The sequence below is a fragment of the Lepidochelys kempii genome, chromosome 13 (assembly GCF_965140265.1).
Source record: "Lepidochelys kempii isolate rLepKem1 chromosome 13, rLepKem1.hap2, whole genome shotgun sequence".
Classification (NCBI taxonomy): Eukaryota; Metazoa; Chordata; order Testudines; family Cheloniidae; genus Lepidochelys; species Lepidochelys kempii.
In genome coordinates this window covers 38,184,544-38,208,341 of record NC_133268.1, presented here as the reverse complement: position 1 = coordinate 38,208,341, position 23,798 = coordinate 38,184,544, and the positions used below count along the sequence as shown (strand labels likewise).

General features: G+C 45.2%; 1 gene segment (V, D, J or C); it reads left to right on the top strand.

The window, feature by feature from the left end:
* Positions 1–3,063: 3,063 nt before the first annotated feature.
* Positions 3,064–23,798, top strand: part of LOC140896790 (Ig gamma-3 chain C region-like) — a 144,131-nt gene continuing 123,396 nt past the window's right edge. The window contains 2 exon segments of the C gene segment in view: positions 3,064–3,176; positions 5,551–5,663. Of these exon segments, the coding sequence occupies positions 3,064–3,176; positions 5,551–5,663 (226 nt within the window).

Genomic DNA, 23,798 nt, shown 5'->3' with positions numbered 1-23,798 from the left:
CAGGGCCGAGTCACCATCTCTGCAGACCCCGCCAAGAACCAGGTCCCCCTGCAGCTCTGCTCGCTGACAGCCGGGGACCCCGCCGCCTGTTCCTGCGCCCGGAGAGACATGGCATCGCAGAGCAAGGAGTGGCAGAAAGAGGGGAAGCTGCTTCTCAGGGGCTTTAATGCCTCTTGCCTCCCATCCGCTCCTCGCTCTGTAGGATGGTGAGACAGGATTTCATCCCAGCTCGCCAGGGCATGGCCTTCAGCTCTGATACATTTCACACGGAGGCCCCGGTCCAGCCTCAGGCTATGGAACTGCTCGGAGAGGGCCGCTTTGGCGAGTGACGGGTATTTCCCATGTACTGCCACAAAACTCTTCTTTAAAAGTCATTTAAGTTTTCCGTAAGTGCCGCACCCAACCACGCGAACCTTAAAGGGAAGTAGACACACAACTGCATAGGCACTTGGCTTCCAACTCACTTCCAACTCAGGCTTCTTTGAAATTCAACAGTTTGGAAACAAAGACATGAAAAGTAAGGCACTCCTCCCTCCTGGAGCGTCACACCCACTCCCTGCACTAACTTCTCTTTGTGGCAGACTCCAAACTCTCACAAGGAACACCCTTTCTATCTCCAACAGACCGTGAAACACAGCGCACTCCCCACTTTCATCAAGCTCTTCCGGTAACGCCAACGCTTGGCTGATAATGTCAACCACAGTCAACGAAGTTTCCGCACACACACACATAAAAACACAAACATGCACTCATGTACAAACACACAAATAAGCAAACACACACATATGCATAAACACACACACACACACAGAGCACATACAAACACAGATTTTCTCCTTCACCATTTAGAAAGCTATCTAGCATTAATTTAAAGACTGAAAGTGACAGAAAATCCACTGTCTCCCCAGGAAAATTATTTCCCATGGTTAATTCGCCTCATTGTTAAAAATTTTCACCGTATGTCTCGTCTCCATTTGTCTAGCTTCATCCTCTAGCCTTTGAATGGTGTCCTGCCTTTGTCCGCTGGATAAAAATGCCATGGACGATCAGAAATCTTTGAAATGGAAAAGAAGAACTGAGTAGAAACAGGAAGGTGAATTTCCCTTAAAGTCACTATTTTAAGGTCAATATAATTTACTCTGAACGGTTTATCAAGCTGAAAGCTCAGAGATGAAACATTTGAGACACTCAGATACCGGAACAGAAGACAATCACTGTGTCTTGCTGAATACAAAGATCACTGAGGAGACATCATATAATAATTATACTGATGCATAGGGACAAAGGAGCTACCGGGCCAGTCTTGTCTAGTAATTCATCACCAGCAACAGCTAGCGCCAGCTGCTTCTGAGAGGTGCAAGAGTGACCTCCAGTGGACGACTATGGAATGACGCCCCCATGGAGGCTATTTCTCCCTAAAGTTTTCAGGGTTGTGGGCTCAGAAATAGTGGAGAAAGAAAGAAAGAAAGAAAGAAAGAAAGAAAGAAAGAAAGAAAGAAAGAAAGAAAGAAAGAAAGAAAGAAAGAAAGAAAGAAAGAAAGAAAGAAAGAAAGAAAGAAAGAAAGAAAGAAAGAAAGAAAGACGGATTCTATCTATAGCTTGAATTCTTTGCATCCGTCTCTAAAAAGTAGAGACGTTGCGGTGCCCAGCTAGAGATGAGGTAAAGGACATTTGGTACGGTTGTGTATCAGTGTGTTACTGGATATCTGGGGCTCCACAATGACACACTTCCTATCAAAAACCTAAGCACACTGGCACTCCTGTGAGAAAAGACAGACTCAGGACAACTTCTCATTAGGCTCAACATTTTATTGAAATGCATTGGGCCTCAGCTGGTCATTCCATGCACTTCCATGAAGTTATATCATTTTATACCCCTGGGGGACCATTTTCTTGATATTATTAAAGCAGAGCCTAGTTATTATACTGGTAGCACCCATAGGTCCCAACCTAGATCATGGTCCTATAGTACTTGGCACTGTATATAAACATAGGAAGAGATAGTCCCTGCCCCAAAATTCATTGCAATCTAAACCCAGGTTTTCAAAGGAGCCTGAAATTCCAGAGCCATCTGGGAGTTACCTAGGGAGGTGGTAGAATCTCCTTCCTTAGAGGTTTTTAAGGTCAGGCTTGACAAAGCCCTGGCTGGGATGATTTAACTGGGAATTGGTCCTGCTTTGAGCAGGGGGTTGGACTAGATGACCTTCTGGGGTCCCTTCCAACCCTGATATTCTATGATTCTATGATTCTTCACTCCACTCTATGTTCCCTTGAAAATTCCAGTCTAAATATGCAAGGGGAATGGAGGCACGGAAGGTGAAGTGATTTGCCCAAGATCATACAGGGTCAATGACAGATTGGGAAAAGAACCCAGGTGTCGCAAATCCAAATCCAGTGCTCTACCCAATCATTCCACTCCTCTCCAAAGAGTTAGAGATTTTAAGCAGACATACCTTCTGAAGTGCTGGTCTCACGTTGGTCCTAGTGTTCTAAAAGATCTCAGTTGAATTCAAATATAGGAATTGGCCTCACGGCTCCTACCACTGTTCTGTCTCCAGTCGCGGTGTAAATCTCCTGTCTCGGAGAGAGATTTAGTATGGGCATGCGTCACTGTGTACTACAGTGACAAAAGCCATTATAAAAACCTCGTTCTGCCGGCAGCTGTGCAAAGCAACCCGATTTCAGGTGGCTGCTAGGTTAGTATTCCATCAGATGGAGCTGAAGACTGAAATTTACAAATCCATCTAAGGCATTTTGATGCCAGGTTCTCAATGAAATGAACAGGAGCATCCAACGGGAGTCGGGCACCTAACCTCCTTATGCACTTTTGCAAATCCCACTAGATACCTCTCTGCACCTTTTGGTGCCTAAACATCTTTGTAAATGTGACCTCGAATCCTGCAGAGGGCTTTGAAAAATCTCAGACTATATTTCTAAGTAGAGTTGGTCCAGAAAAAAGGAAGGAAAAAAAGTTTTCAGAAAAAGTTTTGGGAAAAATATGTCCCTTTTTTATCAGAAATTTCAGATCTCTGTTTCAGGCAGGTCTTCACTACCCACGGAATCATGATAAATAGATCCCCGAACGCGCTCCCCGTCGACTCCGGCACTTGCGAGAGGTGGAAGCGGAGTCAACGGGGCAGCGGCAGCAGTCGACTGGCCGCCGTCCTCGTGGCCAGGTAAGTTGACCTAAGATACTTCAGAATGATCTTATTCCCCTTCTAATCTTCTTCCATGGAAATGAGAAATAAAGCTTCTCTCTCCTACTGAGATTTCCCTGTCCCAGACAAGAAATTTCTCCAATGATGTCTTGAAAATTGACCAGAATTTCACTCTTTATCCATACCAGTACTTCCCAGTTTACTACTTCTAGCTCCTGAGTAACTCAGCCATTCCAGAAATGGGTAGGACACATTCTAGACTGGATTGATTCTCATTAAGAATATCGGAACTGTGTTTTCCCAATTTTCACAATTTTGTAGATATTAAGGCCAGAAAATATAAATTAGATCACCGAGTCTGACCTGCATAAACATAGGCCATAGAATTTCAGCCAGCTACTTCTGTACTGAGGCCAATTACATGTGTTTCACTGAAGCATATTTTCTAGAAAGGCATTCAGGCTTGATCCGAAGACTTCAAGAGACAGAGAGTCTGTCACTTCCCTTGATAGTTTGTTCCAATGGTTAGTAAACTTGACTTTAAAAAACCCAATGCCTTATTCCCAGCTTGAATTTGTCTGGGTTTAACCTTGAGCCATTGGCTTTTCTTCTGCCTTTCTGTGTTAGATTAAAGAGCCCTTCATACCTGGTATCATTTTTTATAAGGTAAATATATTGGGCTCCTTAACAGCCTCCCTTTTGTCCTGAGAACAACAAACATGGGGGATGGGGATGCAGCATTTTTCTCTCTCCAATGGATTAAATCTACCTGTTTCGTCATGTTTCTAGCTTTGTATATCCTCCACCCGTCACTGTAGAATGTTAAGGCTCGTTGTGAAAATCCAAAAGAAAAGAAAATGATACAAACTCGAAGAAATTCTCCATTCACCTCTCCGACACCAGCAGCTCTTCACAGCTAGGTGGCTGAACAATCCAAAACTGCATTGGCCAAGTTAGATGAGATAGAAGAGATTTTTGTATGGCTCTGTACCATTGTGTCCTATGGAGTAGCAGCTACCATAGTGAAAAGTCCTCTATCAAAAACATGATAATCTTAGAAGCTGTGCAACAGAGCCCAACAGAGGGCGCACTCCTACATTTTCATATTCACTGCCATTGGATGGCCGAGGATTTTGTCTGACCGGATATCGCTGTGATGGGTGGATGGCTACCACAGTGACAACTCCCACCATAAAAAGCCTAGATCTTGTTAGAAGCAGCCCAAAGAATTCAGGCAAGGAAAGTTCTCATAGACTTTCCATCACAGCAAAAAAGGGGGGTGGGAAAGCTCCCAGGGGAGGAAATAAATGTTCAGGTGTGCACCTGTAACAATGAGCTGTGCTTCTTCCACACTGGGATTTTCCAAGGGGAGTCAGGCACAAACTTTGGGAGTTAGGTGCCGAACCTGATCACCTATCTGCACCTTTAGCTTCCTCCTTACCTTTGTGGATCTTGCCCTTCGAAATTCCCAGACCATATGGCTAGCGAGAACACTACATATTACTTTAAAGAGGACTGTGGCTGAAACTCACCCCTGTCATTCTGGGCCCTAAGACTTAGAATGCTAAGCTACCCAGGCATGAACTTTAGCTCTGTGAAATTCCTTAAATGCCCTTGAAAATCCCACCCAGACTCAAGGTAACTTCGGTACCTTCCCTGTGAGTTCCCATCCCATCAAAGGTTTGGGTTCTTTTAAGTTTCACCTTAACTCTGGATTTCTTGTGGGAGTTTCAACGGTGTTTTTCTTGTCAGAATATTTACATATAAGTCAGTTTCCCCTATCCACATCCCCCTTGGATTGAATCTCCGTCTTTCTCTCTCTGTCTCTATATCTTCCCCCCTCCCCATCCTCCACCCCCGGGTCTTATATCAACACCCATTGCTGCAATATCTACTTCTCATTGGGAATATCCACCAGAAAAGAAAACAATCTGATCTTGGGGACATTACTAATTGACTCCTCTCCCAGGTGCAACTCTTTGGAACTGAGTGGAAGAGCTCTGCAAAAAGGCATTGACGGGGTTGAACGGTTCCGCTTCCAGTGGAGGAGGTTTTTGTACAGTTCTGTATCACTGTGATGATTGGGGTACCTCCCACAGTGACAAACCCCCAAACAAAAACCCATGTCCAGCAGCAGCGACCAAAAGAAATCTCTCTAGCAGGGGTCCTGTCATCACAGAGTCTGGGCATCTGACAAACATGAATAGATTTAGACTCTCAGCACAGCTGCGAAGTAAGGACAGAAAGACACAGAGGAGAACATTGATCCCCCACTTCACAGGGAGATGCAGTTACATATCTATCTAAGCCACCTACATGGCCCTACTACCATAGTACCTATGGACCTCACAATCTTTAATGTGTTGATCCACATTATCCCCTTGTGAGACAGCTGGAGACCCAAGGAAGAGAGACTAAATGCCAAATATGTAAAGGAATTGGATGCCTACCTCTTTAGAAATCTAAATACCTTTAAAGGTCTGGCTGTAGGTGAACTTGCCCAAGGTCAGATATGCAGTCTGTGTGAGGACAGGGAATCAGACTGGGATCTCCCAAAGTCACAGGCTCAGGTCATAAGCACTGGACCATCCTTTCTGCAGATGGAGAAGCAGAGTCATAGAAAGATTGAGGATCAAATCTCAAAGCTCAGTGAAACTTCTCTGATGGATGGAATCTCTCTATTTATCCATCTTTCGGCCACCCTTCGCTGCAAAATGTAAGGCTCGCTGTGAATGTCCGACAGAGAAGAAAATGATTTGAGCTTGAAGAAATTCTCCATTCATCTTTCTGACATATGTAGCTCTTCACAACTAGAGGGATGAATGACCCAAAGCTGTATTTTCCACATGGATTCACTGACAAGACCAAAAAGATTTTTGTATGGCTCCGTAACACTGTGTCCTACTGGGCAGTGGCTACCACAGTGAAAAGTCCTCTATCAAAAACGCAGTCATTTTAGCAGCTATGTGGAGCCCAACAAAGGGCATGCTCCAAAAATATTTGGTCACACCAACATTCATTGCTATTGGATGGCCAAGGATTTTGTACAGCTGAGTAACACGGTGCTAGATGGAGTAGCTACCACAGTGACAAATCACCTAGCAAAAATCTAGACCCTATTAGAAGCTGCACAAAAATACCAGGCAAGGAAAGTTCTCACACAAGTTTCCATCACCGCAACAATAGCTCCCAAGTGAGAAAATAAATATGTAAGCATACACCTCTGACTTCTTCTGAAATATCTCTATCCCCAGGATTTTTTGAGGGGACCTATGGGAATCAGATACTAACCCTAAATCAATGGGAGTTGGGCACCCAACTTGCTTAGGTGCCTTTGTAATTCCCACTGCACCAGTAGGCATCTACAAAACTTTTGTCAATCTGGCCTAAGGGATTAAGGACCTGAGCCAAAACCCATTGAAATCCAGCGGAGTGTTTCTATTAACTCCAGCTGGCTGGAGGTCAGGTCCTAGATGACTTATCTACAATCATGCAAGAAGTATGTAACAGAGCCACGACTTCAGCCCAGCTCACCTGGCTCCCACTCCAGTGCAGAGGCAAGGAAGCTGCCTTTGAAACTTTTTTCCATCACACCAACATCTGTTCCCACGAGACCAGGGTGGATTTGGTATGACTGTGTACCACAGTGATAACTGGTGGTACAGCTACCACAATGAAAAATCCCCTATCAAAAACCTGGAGCACATCAGCGATGGTGATGAGCAGTCAGATGAAATGGAATCTGCTCAGATCTTCACCCCAGTTCCCATGAGGGGGACAGGGATTTCATACTGCTCGGTATCACAGTGCTAGGTGGAGCAGTAGCTCCCACAGTGTCTCCTGTCAAAAACCCAGACACACTCGCAACTCTGAAAACACAATACGTAATTCTGGACCCCAGAGCCTTAAACTTCCCCAACTTTGAGCTCTTGCCCGTGCCTCACGGAGTCCTGGAAACAGCTGGGTGGTAGATCTAGTCATCTGGTTAGAAGGTCCTGTCCCAGAGCCATTAGCTCATTTACTTTACACACAAGTTCCTCCGTTCTACGCCCAGTAAAACCAGGAGAGCCTCATCTTAAAGCCACGAGAATGATTCAAGGATTGGAAAACATGTCTGACAGTGAAAGACTCAAGGAGCTTAATTTATTTAGCTTAATGAAGAGAAGGTGAAGGGGTGACTTGATCGCCATCTATAAGTACCTACACAGTGAACAGAAATGCCCAAATATAGAGTTTTTCAATGTAGCAGACAAAGGTGGCTAGAAGTTGAAGCTGGGCAAGTTTTTCAGACTAGAAATCAGGTACAAACTTTTAACATGGAGGGTAATTAAACTTTGGAACAATTTACGATACTCCATCACTGGCCATTTTAAAATCCCCCTGAAACATCTGCTCTAGTTCAAATAGGAATTAATTCAGGGAAGTCCTATGGCCTGTGTTATGCAAGAGGTCAGATTAGATAATCACATGGGTCTGATACTCTATGAATCTCTGACCTATTCCACCATACAAAGAGCCACAATTTCATCCAGGTTACGTGGAAAGAGAAAAATGCTTCACGTCTCTCTCCTTCAACTGCATCTTCGCCTCTCCCGCCGCCCCCCCCAAAAAAAATCTCACATGGGAAAACCTTGATCCATTTCATACAAAGGGGATTTTGTACATCTCCATACCACTGATTTTGTACCACTCCATACCACATTCAAACACTGGAATGCGTTACCTAGGGAGGTGGTAGAATCTCCTTCCTTAGAGGTTTTTAAGGTCAGGCTTGACAAAGCCCTGGCTGGGATGATTTAACTGGGAATTGGTCCTGCTTTGAGCAGGGGGTTGGACTAGATGACCTTCTGGGGTCCCTTCCAACCCTGATATTCTATGATTCTATGATTCACTGTGCTGATTGGAGTAGGTACCACAGTGAGACACTCCTGCATCTCTTAGCAATGACTGTGCGAAAGAAATCTGGCACCTGTGCATTTACGTGGCCCCATCACTGCAGCATCTGAGTGCTTCCTGGTGCAGAGGGGAAACAGATTGTCGAAGGAGATTTAGACACACAATCACAATTGAAATTAATGGGAGATGTGCTTCTAAATCCCCTAGCCCAAATCCCCATTTTACAGCTAGGGAAACTGAGGTATGGAGTGATATAAGGACCTGAATCAAAGGAATGCCGTGGATCTGGTCCTAAGTAACTTACCAGAAAACACACCAGGAATCGAGGAGATGAACCCAAGAGTCCAAAGTCCCATCCAGCCCCTCTTCTTCCACATTATTCCAGCAGGAGAGCTTTCCAGAGACTTTCTCATCACCCCAATGTTCATTCGCAAGAGATGGGCAAGGATCTTGTATGAGTCTGTATCACTGTGGTGGGTGGGTAGCTGGTACCACAGTGATACGGCCCCTATCAAAAACATAGACCCTGGAGCTGGCTGGAATTTTACTTGGTGGTTTGCCTAGCAGAAGAATGTGAAGGATCTCCAACAACTTCTTAAATGTTAAGGCCAGAGGGACCATTGGAAAGATCATCTAATCTGACCTCCTGTGTGTCACATGTTGTAGAATTTCACCCAGTTACCCTGTATTGAGCCCGATAACTTGTGTTTGACTGAAGCAGAAAGGCATCCAGTCATGATCTAAGACATCAAGTTGGAGAATCCACTACTTTCCTTGGGACTGGTTAATTGCTTTCACTGTTAAAAAAAAGTGTGTCTTATTTCTAAGTTTAATTTGTTCGGGTTTAAATTCCAGCCATTGGTTCCCATTCTACCTTTCGCTGGTAGATTCAAGACCCCTTTAGTACCCCGGATGTTTACTTTATTCCAAAACATTCAGCTTTGGTTTGGGGAACTGGTTGGGGGAAGCTTGATGGGGGAAAAAAACATTGAAACAAGCATTTTGTTTCACTTTGAAAGTGGCATTCTTTCCTTCTTCCTCTCACTTTTCATTTCCCTCTTTTTCCCCACTGATAATTCAGAGAACTTAAGAGTTTCTCTCTATTTTGAAAGGAGACATTTTGAAAATTAAAAAAAAATCAGATTTTTAAAAATTACAATGTCAACATTTTACTGGAAAAAATCCATTTTTGACCCAAAAAACCTCATTTTTTGCCCACAACTTTCCCAATGAGAAATTTTTTACCACCCCTGCCATGCCCGATGAAGAACTCTGACCAAGAAGCAACTCCAAAATCTTCCCACCACACCAATACTCACGTACTCATGAGAGAATTGTTATTCATGATCCCCTGAGGATAAGAAAGGACAGATGGCCCAGTGGTTACAGTAATAGCTGGGCACTTGGGAGACCTCTGTTTGATTCCTTGCGCTTCCGCAGACTTCCATGAGCAAGTCATTCATGGCCAGATTTTCAAAGCCATTTAGGTACCAAATGGGATTTTCAAAAGCACGTAGGACCCAAAACTCATTGCTTTTAATGGGATTTGGGCACCTAGATGCTTTTGAAAATCCCACTAGGTGCCTAAAGACCTTTACCAATCTGTCCCTTAGCATCGCTATGCTTCACTTCCCCCTCTCTGAAATGGGGGATAAATAGCAATCCCCCACCTCACAGGGGAGTCACAAGGGTAAATAAGGACTGTGAGATAGGTTGATATTGTCCTAATGGGAGGGTGATCATATCAGTACCTAAAATAGATAGATATCTTCTGCAATGTTACTTATGGATATTGGAACTAGTCTCTCTTTCCCCACCACACACCCCAGCCTTCTCAGACAAGAAGATACTCTCCTCTAGTCAGGTTATTCCATCATTGGAAGCTAGCGGTCATCTGCACCTTTCTCTGAACATACAAAACGACCAGGCCGGGTCAGACCACAGGTCCATCTAGCCAAGTATCCTGTCTTCCAACAGTGGCCAGTGCCAGGTGCCCCAGAGGGAATGAACAGAACTGGTGATCGTCAAGTGATCCACCCCCTGTCGCCCATTCCCAGCTTCTGGCAAACAGAGGCTAGGGAGACCATCCCTGCCCATCCTGGCTAGTACCCATTGATGGACCTGTCCGCCATGAATTTATGAAGAAGCTGGCACTGGCCACTGAGCGGGCCAGAAGTCTGATCCTGGACCCTTTATGTAAATACCCTCTACAGGCTCACTATTAAAATAGCACCCCCATTATCTGCCCCCTTTCATTCCCCCCCCCCACCCCCAGGCTCCATGGGCAACTCTGTATCTCTGCAGCACCACAAAATCTTTGCTGTTTCTGCACTGGGTGCTGGCTGTCACGCAAGGTGGGTGCTTCTGGGGGAGAGCGCTGGGCTCCGCCTGAGGTTATTCCCTTTTATAACCTTCATTCTCCCTCTTTCCAAGTGGTCTGTCCCAAACTCAACCGGTTCCATCCACCCCTGGAGCAGTGAAGTCTGGAGACACTCAACTGGGCTACGATAGCAAACCCCACTGACACTCTGATTCCGCCTCTGGCTTCTGCCATTGGACAGCCCTGGCCAGGGACCCTCTCAAGAACCAGCTGCAGACACCACCACATAATACTACCTGGGGGGAAGGGAGTAGCCACCACCATGACAGATCCCACAGCAAAGTTCTGGATGTCCTAGCCCTCACCTCAGTAAGCCAGACCCAGGGGGCTGAGGAAGACATTTTTCTGTCTCACCAATATTCATTCCGAAGGGCCAGATATTGAGAATTTCAAAGCCTCCCAAGGCAGTCAGAGGCACAGTCCTCACTGAAGGTGAAGACAACAAATTTCAATGGAATTTAACCACCAAACTGCTTTGCAAATCCCTTAAATCCTCTGAAAGACTGAAATCCTTTGGACACCCTACAGTCAACTGACTTGACTTCTCTACCCAGTTCCTACTCTGTGTTCCTTTCCCCCTAAAATCTATCTACTTGTCTGTCTGTTCTTAGACTCAGATAACACTGTGAAGGGCGTGAAGACTTGAAGAGGTTAGAGTAGACAACTCTAGACTCAACTAGAATACAACAGACTAGACTAGAATATGTTAGAATAAACTAGAATATACTAGACTTATAATTCAGTAGAACCTTGATTTTACAAAAAAAGTCTCACAAATGATCAGTTATATGAGCTATTTTTTCTGATGTGTGTGGGTGGGTGGGGATCACACAATGAAAGAAGTTGATGACAAACAAGTCGACATCCCTTCACATTCAGATGCCTTCGATTCACTGGAAATCGCTTCACAGTGGCTTGAAGAAGAAGAAAGCAATGCAGTGCAACATACTGCAACTGATGCACCGTACCTACCATCATTTTGAGATGTTCAATGTTATGATGTCCTCAGTCCCTAATTAAAAAAAATAGGGACTCTACTGTAGGCTGGACTAGAGTAGACTAGGCTACAATAAAATTGACTATATTAAAGCAGACTATAATAGATTAGAGTAGAATATAATACCCTACACTAAGGTAAACCATAATAGACTAGGCTAGAATAAAATAGACAAGATTAGAATACACTGGACAAGACCACAATAGAATAGCATTTGAGATCCTTCCTGAATGTCTGGAAAGATCTTAGCATGGTTTGGCTGCTCCCTAAGAGTAATAATATTCATCACCCTGAATTTTAGCATTAACACCCCAAAATAGGGGGCATACTTTAGAGAAGCTGTTAAGAGTTTCCACCTTTTTGAACATTTGCCCAAGCTGCTAAGACCGCTATGGAAGAATCTTGGCCCTAGACGATTTTGTGCGGGCGTGTATCACAGTGTAACTACTACGGGAGCTACCACAGTGACGCACTTCATGCCAAAAACCACACACGGCCAATGCAAATGCAACAGAAAACCACAGAACCAAGGAAAGCCATGTTAACCGGCATATCTATTTAGGGATATCTAGTTTCTGAAGGGGACCTAAGAGACTCTTCATGACACCTGGACGTTAAAACCTGGCTGGAAACTAGGATTAGGAGTTTCAGAGGAAAAACACCTTCATGGTCCTTTGAAAATACCAGCCCAGAGAACTGAGTACCTTGACTCAACCAGGATTTGAATCCACGCCTTTGAACACTAGATCTCTGAGATCCAATCTTTGGCTATCACCAGGGGAAGAGGAAGAATATAGGAATGTCATCCATTTCAGGACCGATTTTGATGTGACTAAATCTATCCACAATTTTCTAAAAAAAAAAAAAATGATTAGAAAAAGAAAAACAGACTGGGATTTTCAAAGTTCTTACAGGAGTGAGGTGCTCAACTCCCATTGGAAATTGGGTGCCTAAATACCGTAGGCTCTTTTAAAAATCCCAGCTGATAAAGATTAGGGGTGTGACTTTCAAAAATTGCAACATGGCATGCAGCACAAGTTTCCTAGAAAATCGGTGGGACTTACGATCCTAAGCAACTTTTCCCAGTGCTCCCTGGGGCTGTTTCCATTACAGAGAAGTTGAATCAGAATGGACTTCAGAGGGCTACAAACCAATAAACTCTAGAGAAAAGGCAGATGAAGCCCTTCTGTTCACACTGCCTCAAAGCACGAACAAGGGGATTTTCAAATCCAACTGAAATTCAGCAATTTGAAAACTGATTAAATAAGATGCCTTCTTCTGCACATTTGACCCGTGGAACTCATTGTCACAGAGTATCAATGAGGACAAGAGCTCATCAGGATTCAATAAGAGAAGGGATATTTGTAATGATAAGGAGAACACACCGAATTACAACAGTAAGTATGGAGGGGGAACGAATTTTGCAGAGGACGTAAACCCGTCTCTGTCAGGGCATGAGCCAACTTCTAACTGATGCAAGCCCATCTCAAGGTTATTCCATATTGCCCACTAGGGGGCAGTTCTTGCACCTCCCTCTGCATTGTCTGGAACTGGCCACAAGACAGGAGATTGTATGACAACAGAGTTTCTCAAACTGGAGATCCCAACCCAAAAGGAGATCACAAGACTATTGTGGGGGGAGGGGGTCATGAGAGCAGTGGCTGCTGGCAGGGCACCCAGCTCTGAAGGCAGCGCTGCCGCCAGCAGCAACGCAGAATTAAGGGTGTCATGGCATGGGGGGGTTGTCACTTGTTGGGGGGGTCATCGCAGCCTGAAATATTTTCAGAGGGTTACTAGATGGACCACTGGTCTGACCCATGCTAGCAATTCCTATATTCCTGTGTCTAAACATTCTAGACTAGTCCATTCTCCTTTCCAATATTTTATTCTATCCCACTCTGCTTTATTCTATTCCACTCTACTTTCCTCTATTCTGTTCTAGTTTTAAACATCCCATCATCCTGTATTCCTAATTCAATGTTTTTTAAAGGGATTGGCAATTTGTCTCCTGCCTGTTACACTGTTTTCAGGACTAAGGATGAGTTATCCTAATAAGTATCTGATTGCGGTTATTGGAAGAGATGAGGAAGATTTTGCAGAGCTGTATATCACTGTGTATACTACTATAGCGGGAGTGGTAGTTACTATCACAGTGATATACCCCCTAACAAAAACCATGGACGTATGAGTAACGACTAAAAGACACATACTTTCCATCATGGGGACAGGAGGATGAGAGTTTGAAAGCCGCTCAAGGAATCTTGACGTACAATTCCCGTTAGATGTGATCGCCTCCTACGTACCAGCGGTAACGAACATTTGGTATTGGCACACATCACTGTGTTAAGCGGTAGCTGGAGTTATCACAATGACAAACACCATATCAAAAACCTCCGTACGGTCACGGCTATGCCAGCAAGTCAGACCTAGAGAAACGGCATTTTGGAAACGTTTCGATCAGAAGCAACTTCTTTAAAAAAAAACAAACTTTCTCCATTGGGTAAAAAAATATATCTTCTGAAATGCTCTTGTCAAATAACACATAAAACACAGAAACTGGGGAAGATAAATCAGAGATGCAAAGAATTCCAGAGAACCATGAGGACTGAGGGGAATTTATTGAGCTCAATGAGAGTTAGGTGCCTAACCCTGCTTAGGTCTTTTTGTGAATTCTCCTGGGCACCTCTTCACATCTTTGGGTGCCGAAAGACCTTGGCAATCTGGCCCCCAGTTTTCTGAGTGCGAAACAAAAACAAAAAGTGACCTCGTTTAAAAAAAAATAACTAATTCATGTTTCTTACCTGTTGGGCCACTTAGTACACTAATTACTCTCGAGCTCATTAGCTTGGGCAAACATTCCAATTCACTGCAGGTTTTGGCATCGGCTTGGATCACTGTGTTGCAGCTGCTGAAGTAATAGGTGGTAGACGTATACCGATGAGACCGCAGGGAAAGGTACCCTGACGATAACCTGTACGCGCTGGCAACTCTGCAAAAAGCACAGACGCACTCAGACTTTTCGAAAGGCCGCCAGCGCCCACGAAAGAAACTCCCGGCCCAAGGCACCATTCAACACAAGGAAAGGCCTCGGAATCTAAACTCTGGTCTTCAGATGGCAGAAACTGAGCTTGATGGAGCTCAGCAATCACACATCATTATTTGTATCCCACGGGGATGCGCTGTGCTAGACAGAGATTGTGCCTGCCCATAGTGAGGGGGGAGGGGCGAGTGAGGGCAGCCGGTTTCAGCGGTGTTATTGAGCATGGCCATGTGAGCATGCTCAGTACAAGCCAAGCAGCAAATCTGCGGGGGGGGGAGGGGAGGGACATGTGACCCACATGCCCTGATGCTAGGTGCTGTACAAACAGGCAGCAAGACACAGTCTCTGTCCTGACACGCTTGCAGTTTTACAAGACAAGACAGACTAGAGCAGGAAGGGGAAAGAGAAGTGAAGTGATTTGCTCAAGGTCACAAGGAAAGATCACTTGCAGAGTTAGACCTGGCTACAACCCAAGTCCCAGAGCAGTAAGAACATAAGAACGGCCAGACTGGGTCAGACCAAAGGTCTGTCTAGTCCAGTGTCCTGTCTTCGGACAGTGGCCAAAGCCAGGTGCTCTGGAGGGAATGAACAGAGCAGGGAAACATCCAGTGATCCAGACCAGTGCTCTGTCCACTACACCAGCTCTAGTGTAGGCTCCAAGGTCTTGCTTATGCCTCCGGGTATCAGAATCTGGCCCTGAGGGGCAGTAGAATATTGTGGGGCTGTCTTCGTATCCTGGTCATCTTGGAATTAATCTCCTCAGACAGAACATGAATTTTGAATAAAATCATACAGAACCAGGACCAACCCCCCCGCAAAAACAACCCAGGCTCAAGGCAAATATTAAAGATCAACATCTCTTAGGACACCTTGACCAGGCTTCCCTGAGGAGCTGATGAGATTTGGTGCGGGGTTGTATCACCGTGAGCTGGTAGCGGCTGGGGTTCCCACAGTAATTAATTCAATAGCAGAAACCTCCCTGAAGTGACGATTATGCACAGAGAATGTGGATCTAGCTATTTCTCTTTGTCTGCTTATCCTGTTCATACTTAGCCATCTACCTCCTTCTCTACCCGTTCACGTGGAATCTGTTCCTGACCTGCTAGGGACATCCTGAATATTTTCACCGCCTTTGGAGAGCAAGGGAGATCCAGTGATAAGGGCGGTTGGCTGGGCCTTGGGAGACCAGGATTCCCTTTCCTGCTTATCTACAAATACCCTCGGTGACCTGAGACATGTCATTTAATCTCTCAGTGACTTGGTTCCCAGTCTATAAAATGGGGATAATACATGGTCCTACCTCATTGGGGTCCTGTGAGTGGGAGATGCTCAAATACTGTGGTGGGGTGGAGAGGTCAGATATAAACATAAGATATCATTACAGATACACGCAGACTCAAGTGAACCTCACTTCCAACAGCTTCAATGGAAGAAGATAACTATGAATAACTCTCAAGTCTCTTCCTCCAAAGGTATAACCCATGTAGTGGATATTTTAAGGTTTTCCTCTTAAGGCTGTTTCCATTACAAAGAAGTTGAATCAGAATGGACTTCAGAGGACTACAAACCAATAACCTCTAGAGAAAAGAGTCACTTAAGCTCACTGCAGCAAAAATGCACCTGAATTGGTAATGGGATTTTTCAATATACCAATTCTATTGTCTCTCTATCCCAATTCACGTCCATCCATCTTCACACACATATCCATCCATCCATCCATCCCTATGCACGCACCTATCTATTCATCCGTCCACAGATGTAGATAAAAACACAATTATGATATATTATCTCACACACTTATATTTATCTATCTTCTTTTCATACCCCCTTCATCTATCCATCCACCTGGAGTACGTACCTTATCTATCTAGCCGTTCTTCCACAACATAGTTCTGTTTATCTGTCCTCAAAAACATCTATCAATCCATCTGCACACACACCCCTCTGTCTATCCATCCATCCATCCATCCATCCCCATCCACACCCATCCATCCATCTATCCATCCATCCATCCATCCCCATACTCACCCCTCTGTCAATCCAGCCAGCCAGCCAGCCAGCCCCATACTCACCCCTCTGTCTATCCAGCCATGCATCCCCATCCACACCCCTCTGTCCATCCATCCATCCATCCATCCATCCATCCATCCATCCATCCCCATACGCACCCCTCTGTCGATCCAGCCAGCCAGCCAGCCAGCCCCATGCTCACCCCCCTGTCTATCCATCCATTCATCCCCATACACACCCTCTGTCTATCTATCCATCCATCCATCCATTCATCCATCCATTCCCATACTCACCCCCCTGTCTATCCATCCATCCATCCCCATCCACACCCCTCTGTCCATCCATCCATCCATCCATCCATCCATCCATCCATCCCCATATGCACCCCTCTGTCGATCCAGCCAGCCAGCCAGCCAGCCCCATACTCACCCCCCTGTCTATCCATCCATTCATCCCCATACACACCCTCTGTCTATCCATCCATCCATCCATCCATTCATCCATCCATTCCCATACTCACCCCTGTCTATCCATCCATCCATCCATCCATCCATCCCCATACATACCCCTCTATCTATCCATCCATCCATCTACTCACCCCTCTGTCTATCCATCCGTCTGTGCCCATCCACCACCACATCTCTCTCTTTCTTATCTATCCACTCAAGGATGACAAATATTGCAATAACATTTAACTGTTACCCTTGCACCCATTTTCCCAATGAGTTTCTGTGTCCCCTCCCCCACTCTAGCCACCTCTCAACAGTTTCCAACTTACCCCCCCCCGCCCCAGTTTGTGTAGAGGCATGTAACACTTTGACAACCTGGGATCCCACTGTGACTAAGGCTGTTACAAAATCTCACTGTCCTTAGTCTCCGTCAAAAGCGGGTGGAGTTAAAACCCTAAAGGTCTGGTTTGCCTGGGGAAGATGGAGCCATTAAAGGAGGAAGATGATAGGATTGCTACCAGACACTGAAAGAATAATGCTTTGAACACAGGTAGGCGAGCTCTGAGCGGAGATCATTCTATTCCAGAATCCACTGGACGTTTTTAGATGCACCTTAATGGCACAAGCACTTTGTATTTTATCGTTATATTGCAATCAAGTCATACATGGCAGACCCTGCATGATCTATCCATCCATCCATCCATCCTCATACACACCCCTCTGTCTCTCCATCCATCCATCCCTCTACCTCTGTATGAACCTACCTCCCTTTGAATTTTGTAAAGAACACTTCAGATGCCTCGCAAAGACAATGGAAGGTTGAAACATTCGAAGCTGTCTCTGTCCCTTTCTCCACAGTTCTTACTTTCCCTCTGGGGTGCAGGTTTGTGGTATGAAACTGAAGCAGACGTTCTGGTCTGGGGATGTACCACTGTGGGCACTACGGGGGCACAGTGATTTACATCCATTCAAATACCAGCGGGGGGAGGGACACCTTAACTAATTAGGTTGCTGCTGACATTGGGAATCAGAGGTCTGAGATCCCAAAGCTTGGCTGTTTCTTGCCAAGGGATTGAGGAGATCTTCAGTGTTATTGGAAATGTCACACTGACGCATCTCACCCAGTCTCATTTCTTTTCACAGTCACTGGCACAGCTAGGACGCTGATTCTCCTTCAAGATCACTTAACTAATCAAAAAATATGCACATGTCCTCATTAGCATCCTCTGCAACAAAAATAATCAGTGGGATTTTCAAAGCTGTCTAGGGGATTGCAACACCCAGCTCCCATGGGAACATAGTTCATTATTCATGTTGAAAAGAATTTTCCTTGCGGGTAGAGTTTCTCTTTCCAGAGGCCACATTATTATTATATTTCTACCAACCAAACCATTTCAAAGTCTGTTTCTGAAAAATCTATGACAATGCACCTTTCCTTGCTGGTATAATTTCTGTTTAGAGAAGACTAATTGGGAGTTATTTCAAGGAACCAGAGGCAGTTAGAAGACCAACTTCAATTGAATTTCAGTGGGGTTTAGGTACCTAAGGTTCTTTATCTACTTTTGGAATCCCCAGACCACTAGGAGGGTGCTTTATCTAAGCTACAAAAACATGGGGTAGCAACTTCTAGCAAAGTTATGGTTGGAGTCAACAATTAAGGCTGAGGTTTCCCATTAGTCTCTTACAACAATCCCCACTTAAGCCCTCCCAGTGTTGGCTTCAGAAGGGAAATACAGAAGGGAGAGACACAGCGAATTCCATGTTGTGAAGTACTTAATGTAACATGGACTGATTGGGAATGGGGCATGGAATCTGGTTTATTCCACTTATTTAGGGCACTTTTACTAACGTTTACTCTAGTACCTTATTCCTCAAGTGAGGGAGGAAGAAGGAGTACAGAGAGAGACAGATTTATGGGAGGATGGATGGAGAGAAAGACAGACAAGTGTTTGTGGAGACAGACAGATCTACCTTGTAAGAGTTGTAGACTCAGACCTCAGGTGTCTATTAATACAATCCAGAAAGGCACCCACCTAACACCCTACCTACTTCTGACATATGTTTTCAGCATGCTTATAAAGCTCCGTTGACTAGCCCAGCCTTATTCATAGTAAAACCACCACTGCAGCTAGTCCAGCATACGAACAACTGGAACAAGCACTAGGTGGCCATTGCAGGGCTAGTTAAATGTCTTTTGCTGCCTATTACACTGCTCAAAAAATCTACAGTCATCCCCACACAGAGGAGAGCAAAGCGACAGAACCACCCACAGCTGGGAGCCACCAGATCCATGAAGAGAGGACACGGTTGTCTCTGGGATTCACTCTAGATGCCCACGTAGCTGGGAATACAGACCTGAAATCCATGAGCCATAAGCAGCAACCGGTGGCATCGTCTCCCAGCCAAAATGGCTTTAAATCCAAAATGTTGGTCCTCAGTGAGCAAGTCCACAGGGAGAAGCTGTTTGTAAAATAACCTAGTGTGAAAACTTCTGCTGGTATCTCCTCCATTCATTAAGTCTATCAACCTATCTATATCTAGCCGTCCATCCATCCCCATCCACCCTCTGCATCCATCTATCTATCCCCACACACATCCTCTATCATCTATCTATCTGTCTATTCCATCCCTAAACACTCCCACTATCTATCTGTCTCCATCCACTCCCTCTATCTATATATCGATCCCCTTACACCCCTGCATCTATCTACCTATCCGCATACACCCCCTCTATCTATCTATCTATCTATCTATCTATCTATCTATCTATCTATCTATCTATCTATCTATCTATCTATCTATCCAACCCCATCTACCCCTCTATTTATCTATCTACATTCACCCCCTCTATCTATCTATCCATCCCCATATACCCCCTCTATCTATCCCCATCCACCCCCTCTATCTATCCATCCCCATATACCCCCTCTATCTATCTATCTATCTATCTATCTATCTATCTATCCAACCCCATCTACCCCTCTATTTATCTATCTACATTCACCCCCTCTATCTATCTATCCATCCCCATATACCCCCTCTATCTATCCCCATCCACCCCCTCTATCTATCCATCCCCATATACCCCCTCTATCTATCTATCTATCTATCTATCTATCTATCTATCTATCTATCTATCTATCCAACCCCATCTACCCCTCTATTTATCTATCTACATTCACCCCCTCTATCTATCTATCCATCCCCATATACCCCCTCTATCTATCCCCATCCACCCCCTCTATCTATCCATCCCCATATACCCCCTCTATCTATCTAGCTATCTATCTATCTATCTATCTATCCCCATACACCCCCTCTATCTATCTAATCTATCTATTCATCCCTGTTCACCCCCTCTATCTAATCTATCCATCCCCATACAGTCCCTCTATCTATATATCCCCATACATCACCTCTATCTATCCATCCATCCATCCCCATACACCCCTCTATCTATCTATCTATCTATCTATCTATCTATCTATCTATCTATCTATCTATCCCCGTACACCCCCTCTATCTGTCTATCCATCCCATACACAAAGCCTCTCAATATTTTTCTATGCATCTATCCCCATACACTCCCCCCTGTCACTCACTCGCTATCTATCCTTCCCCAAACACACACTGCTCTCACTGTCCATCCATCCACACGCTGCTCTGTATCACTGTACTTTGAGGAGCTCAGCTTCTGGAGTTATTGAGCACCATGCAGCCAGTTAAGCATCACAAATGCCGTTTCCGGGCAGCAAGAGGAGTTGGAACCGGTGTCTTTGTTTCTTGGTGTGTAAATTCTCTAAGACAGGAAGTCTGTTCCCCTTCTGTTTCCCCCAGCGTGCAAAGGATGCTGACAAGTGGATTTGTGGCTGGGGGTAAGTTTCCAGGAAGCAGCCTAGAGAGAAATGATAAAGGGTTTGAAAAACATGTTCCACCCTTACCCCACCTTTTCCAAACAGAGGTGAATTCACACCAAGCCCCGAGAGGTTTCAAAGGAGCCCTATGGCAATTATGCAGCCATATCCCATGGACTTTCTGTGGGAGGTGAACCCCTGGCACCCTTGGGCATGTTTGCAAACCCCAACCTAAGGGTGACATCTTGGCCCCTTTGAAGTGAATGGGAGTCTTGCCATTGACTTCAGAGGTTCCCGGATTTCACCCTGTGTGTGTGTTGTGTGTACTATGGCAAACCCTACAGAGCAGAGCCCCATTGTGCTGGGCACGTCAGAGACGCACAGTGAGAGACAGTCCCCGCCCCACAGACCTTACGGACACAGGGCAGGAGAGGGGTCAGCTTGTAAGGCCAGAAAGATCATCTGTCATATGCAGTAGGTTAGATAGGAAACAGAGCATAGCTGAGCCATAAGATCATAAGAATGGCCATACTGGGTCAGACCAAAGGTCCATCCAGCCCAGTATCCTGTCTACCGACAGTGGCCAATGACAGGTGCCACAGAGGGAGTGAACCTAACAGGTAATGATCTAGTGATCTCTCTCCTGCCATCCATCTCCACCTTCTGACAAACAGGGGCTAGAGACACCATCTCTTACCCATCCTGGCTAATAGCTATGAATGGACTTAACCTCCATGAATGTATCCAGTTCTCTTTTAAACCCTGTTATAGTCCTAGCCTTCACAACCTCCTCAGGCAAGGAGTTCCACAGGTTGATTGTGCGCTGTGTGGAGAAGAAGAAGACCTGATGTGATCTGAGTAATTAACACATGAAGGGAAGCCTCATGGTTTGGAAGATAGAATTAAGGAGGTAGATGAATCATCAGGTTGAAAACAGCAGGTTTGTGCTAAATAAGAGACATCAGTAGGTCAGTAGGCTAAGACAGACTGGCTGAGCCAGCTAATTTCCTATTTCCCCATTTCCTATTAACTAGATAACCAGGACAAAATAACTTCGGAATAAAGAGGAACTGGAAACATGGACAGCGCGGGGACAGTGCATGCTGCACAGGGATTGGCTCCGGCAAAGTAACCGAGCCATCCGAACGCGTGATGCACCATATAGTGAATGCAATGAGATGTGTCATGTGTATAAGGGAGAGGGTTTAGATGAACCTTTTGAGCTGTGATACACCCAGCATCCACCCCCCCACCCCCCCGCGTCTAAGTCGGATCAACGGTGTGTGGCACTGTTGTATGCCAAGCAAAGAAACCTGAGTGACCAAGGCTGGAGTCAAACTGAGTTATTGGGATGCCGAGTGGAAAGAGGTCTCGGAGGAATCCCAACACCAAGACAAGGAGAGACTGAAGGTGGGATTTTTATTGAAGGAACAATGCATCAAAACCCTGTAGGCTTTCAAAGATACAAGCCTATGTAACTTTCCCAAGGGCTCAAGTGGAGTCTATGGAGCAGTCAGGAATTGTACCCCCATCTCTCGAGACAGTGCTGAGCCCACTGCTTGTCACGCTGACCAATATTGTCTCAGGGTTTAAGGCCAGAAGGAACCATCACATCCCATTACATTTCACCCACATGTCCCTAGATTAGACATTAGTTAAACCAAAGCATTTCAGTTCTCAGGAGACTTAACTAGGAGTCACAGGCAGAGAACACAAGACCCCCAGCTGCCACAGTGCCCGAGTCTCCTCCAGCCGCAGGAAATTCATGATGATGTGACCAGGTGAGCTAAGCAGGCAAATCATCCCCCACACTGCAGAGGAAAGCGAAAACCTTGTGCTCCTGTCTGTTTGCATCTATTGTCTCTTGCCTCAGACTTCTGTTTAAACTTGGCAGAAAAAGATTTGTGTTTATAATTTCAACGGATGCTTAGTTTTACGCAATTTTCCAGATTTTTATTGATTTCCATTTTGACGGTTGTGCAAAATTATGGGGTTGAAGCCCTGTTATTTTTATCCTTGAAATGTTCACACAGGGGCAGGAAATTGTGGGGCTGGTCAGACAAAGGGGGGAACCAGAAATCATTTAATGACAGCAGATGCTTAGGTTGAAAAAGTGAGAGCTCTGTTGTTGTTCAAACACAAATTGTCAGCATCGCATGTCAAACTGTGCAAAGGAAATACCCTTCAATCACAGAATATCAGAGTTGGAAGGGACCTCTACTAAATTCTCAAGCAGCCTTTTTCCTACTTGGCCTGTCTGTAAATTCCAATGATCATCGATGGAGATTTTTTTCCTCGGTTTTTGGGCCCGGATTTTTTTACCAACAAAAATCAAACCCTTCCAAACCTATTTACATTGTGACCTCTTTGGGGAGGGGGCTGTCTGTGATCTGTGTTTGTACAGTACCTTGCACAATGGAGTCCTGTCTCATGAGTGGGGCTCTGAGGCACGATGGTAACAGGAATAATAAATTAAGGCTGTCTTTTTTTCACTCCTACCTTCTCCTCAATCTGCTGCTATTTTTAGAGACAGATGGACCAGTGCAGCGGTCCCTGTCTGCGAACATTGCACTAGATGTCACTGTATCTAGCAGAAAGCCCACCTCGGTGCTGAGTTAAGTTTTAGCTCTGGTGTTTAGCACCGTGGGGACAATATAGCAGCACAGTGATGCACTCCCGTACAAAAACTTCCTGCAGGGTCTGAGCACAACCCATGTAGCGAGACAGCGTGCCGCCGCGGTTTATCAAAGTCCGACGAAAGCAGGCCAGATGCCCTGGGATAGAAATCAATGGTTTAACACCCTTATTTAAGGGCTACCACAAACACCACTGCTTACCACCAATGCTTAGTTCCTGCCTCAGCCAATCACAAAGCAGTTTTTAAAGTGGGTCGCCATCATTACTCCTATTTCACAGGTGGGGAAACCGAGGCATGAAGAAAAGAAGTGACTTGGCCAAGGTCATCCAGAGCTGGGAACAGAACCCTAGTCGCCTACTGCAATGATCTACCCACT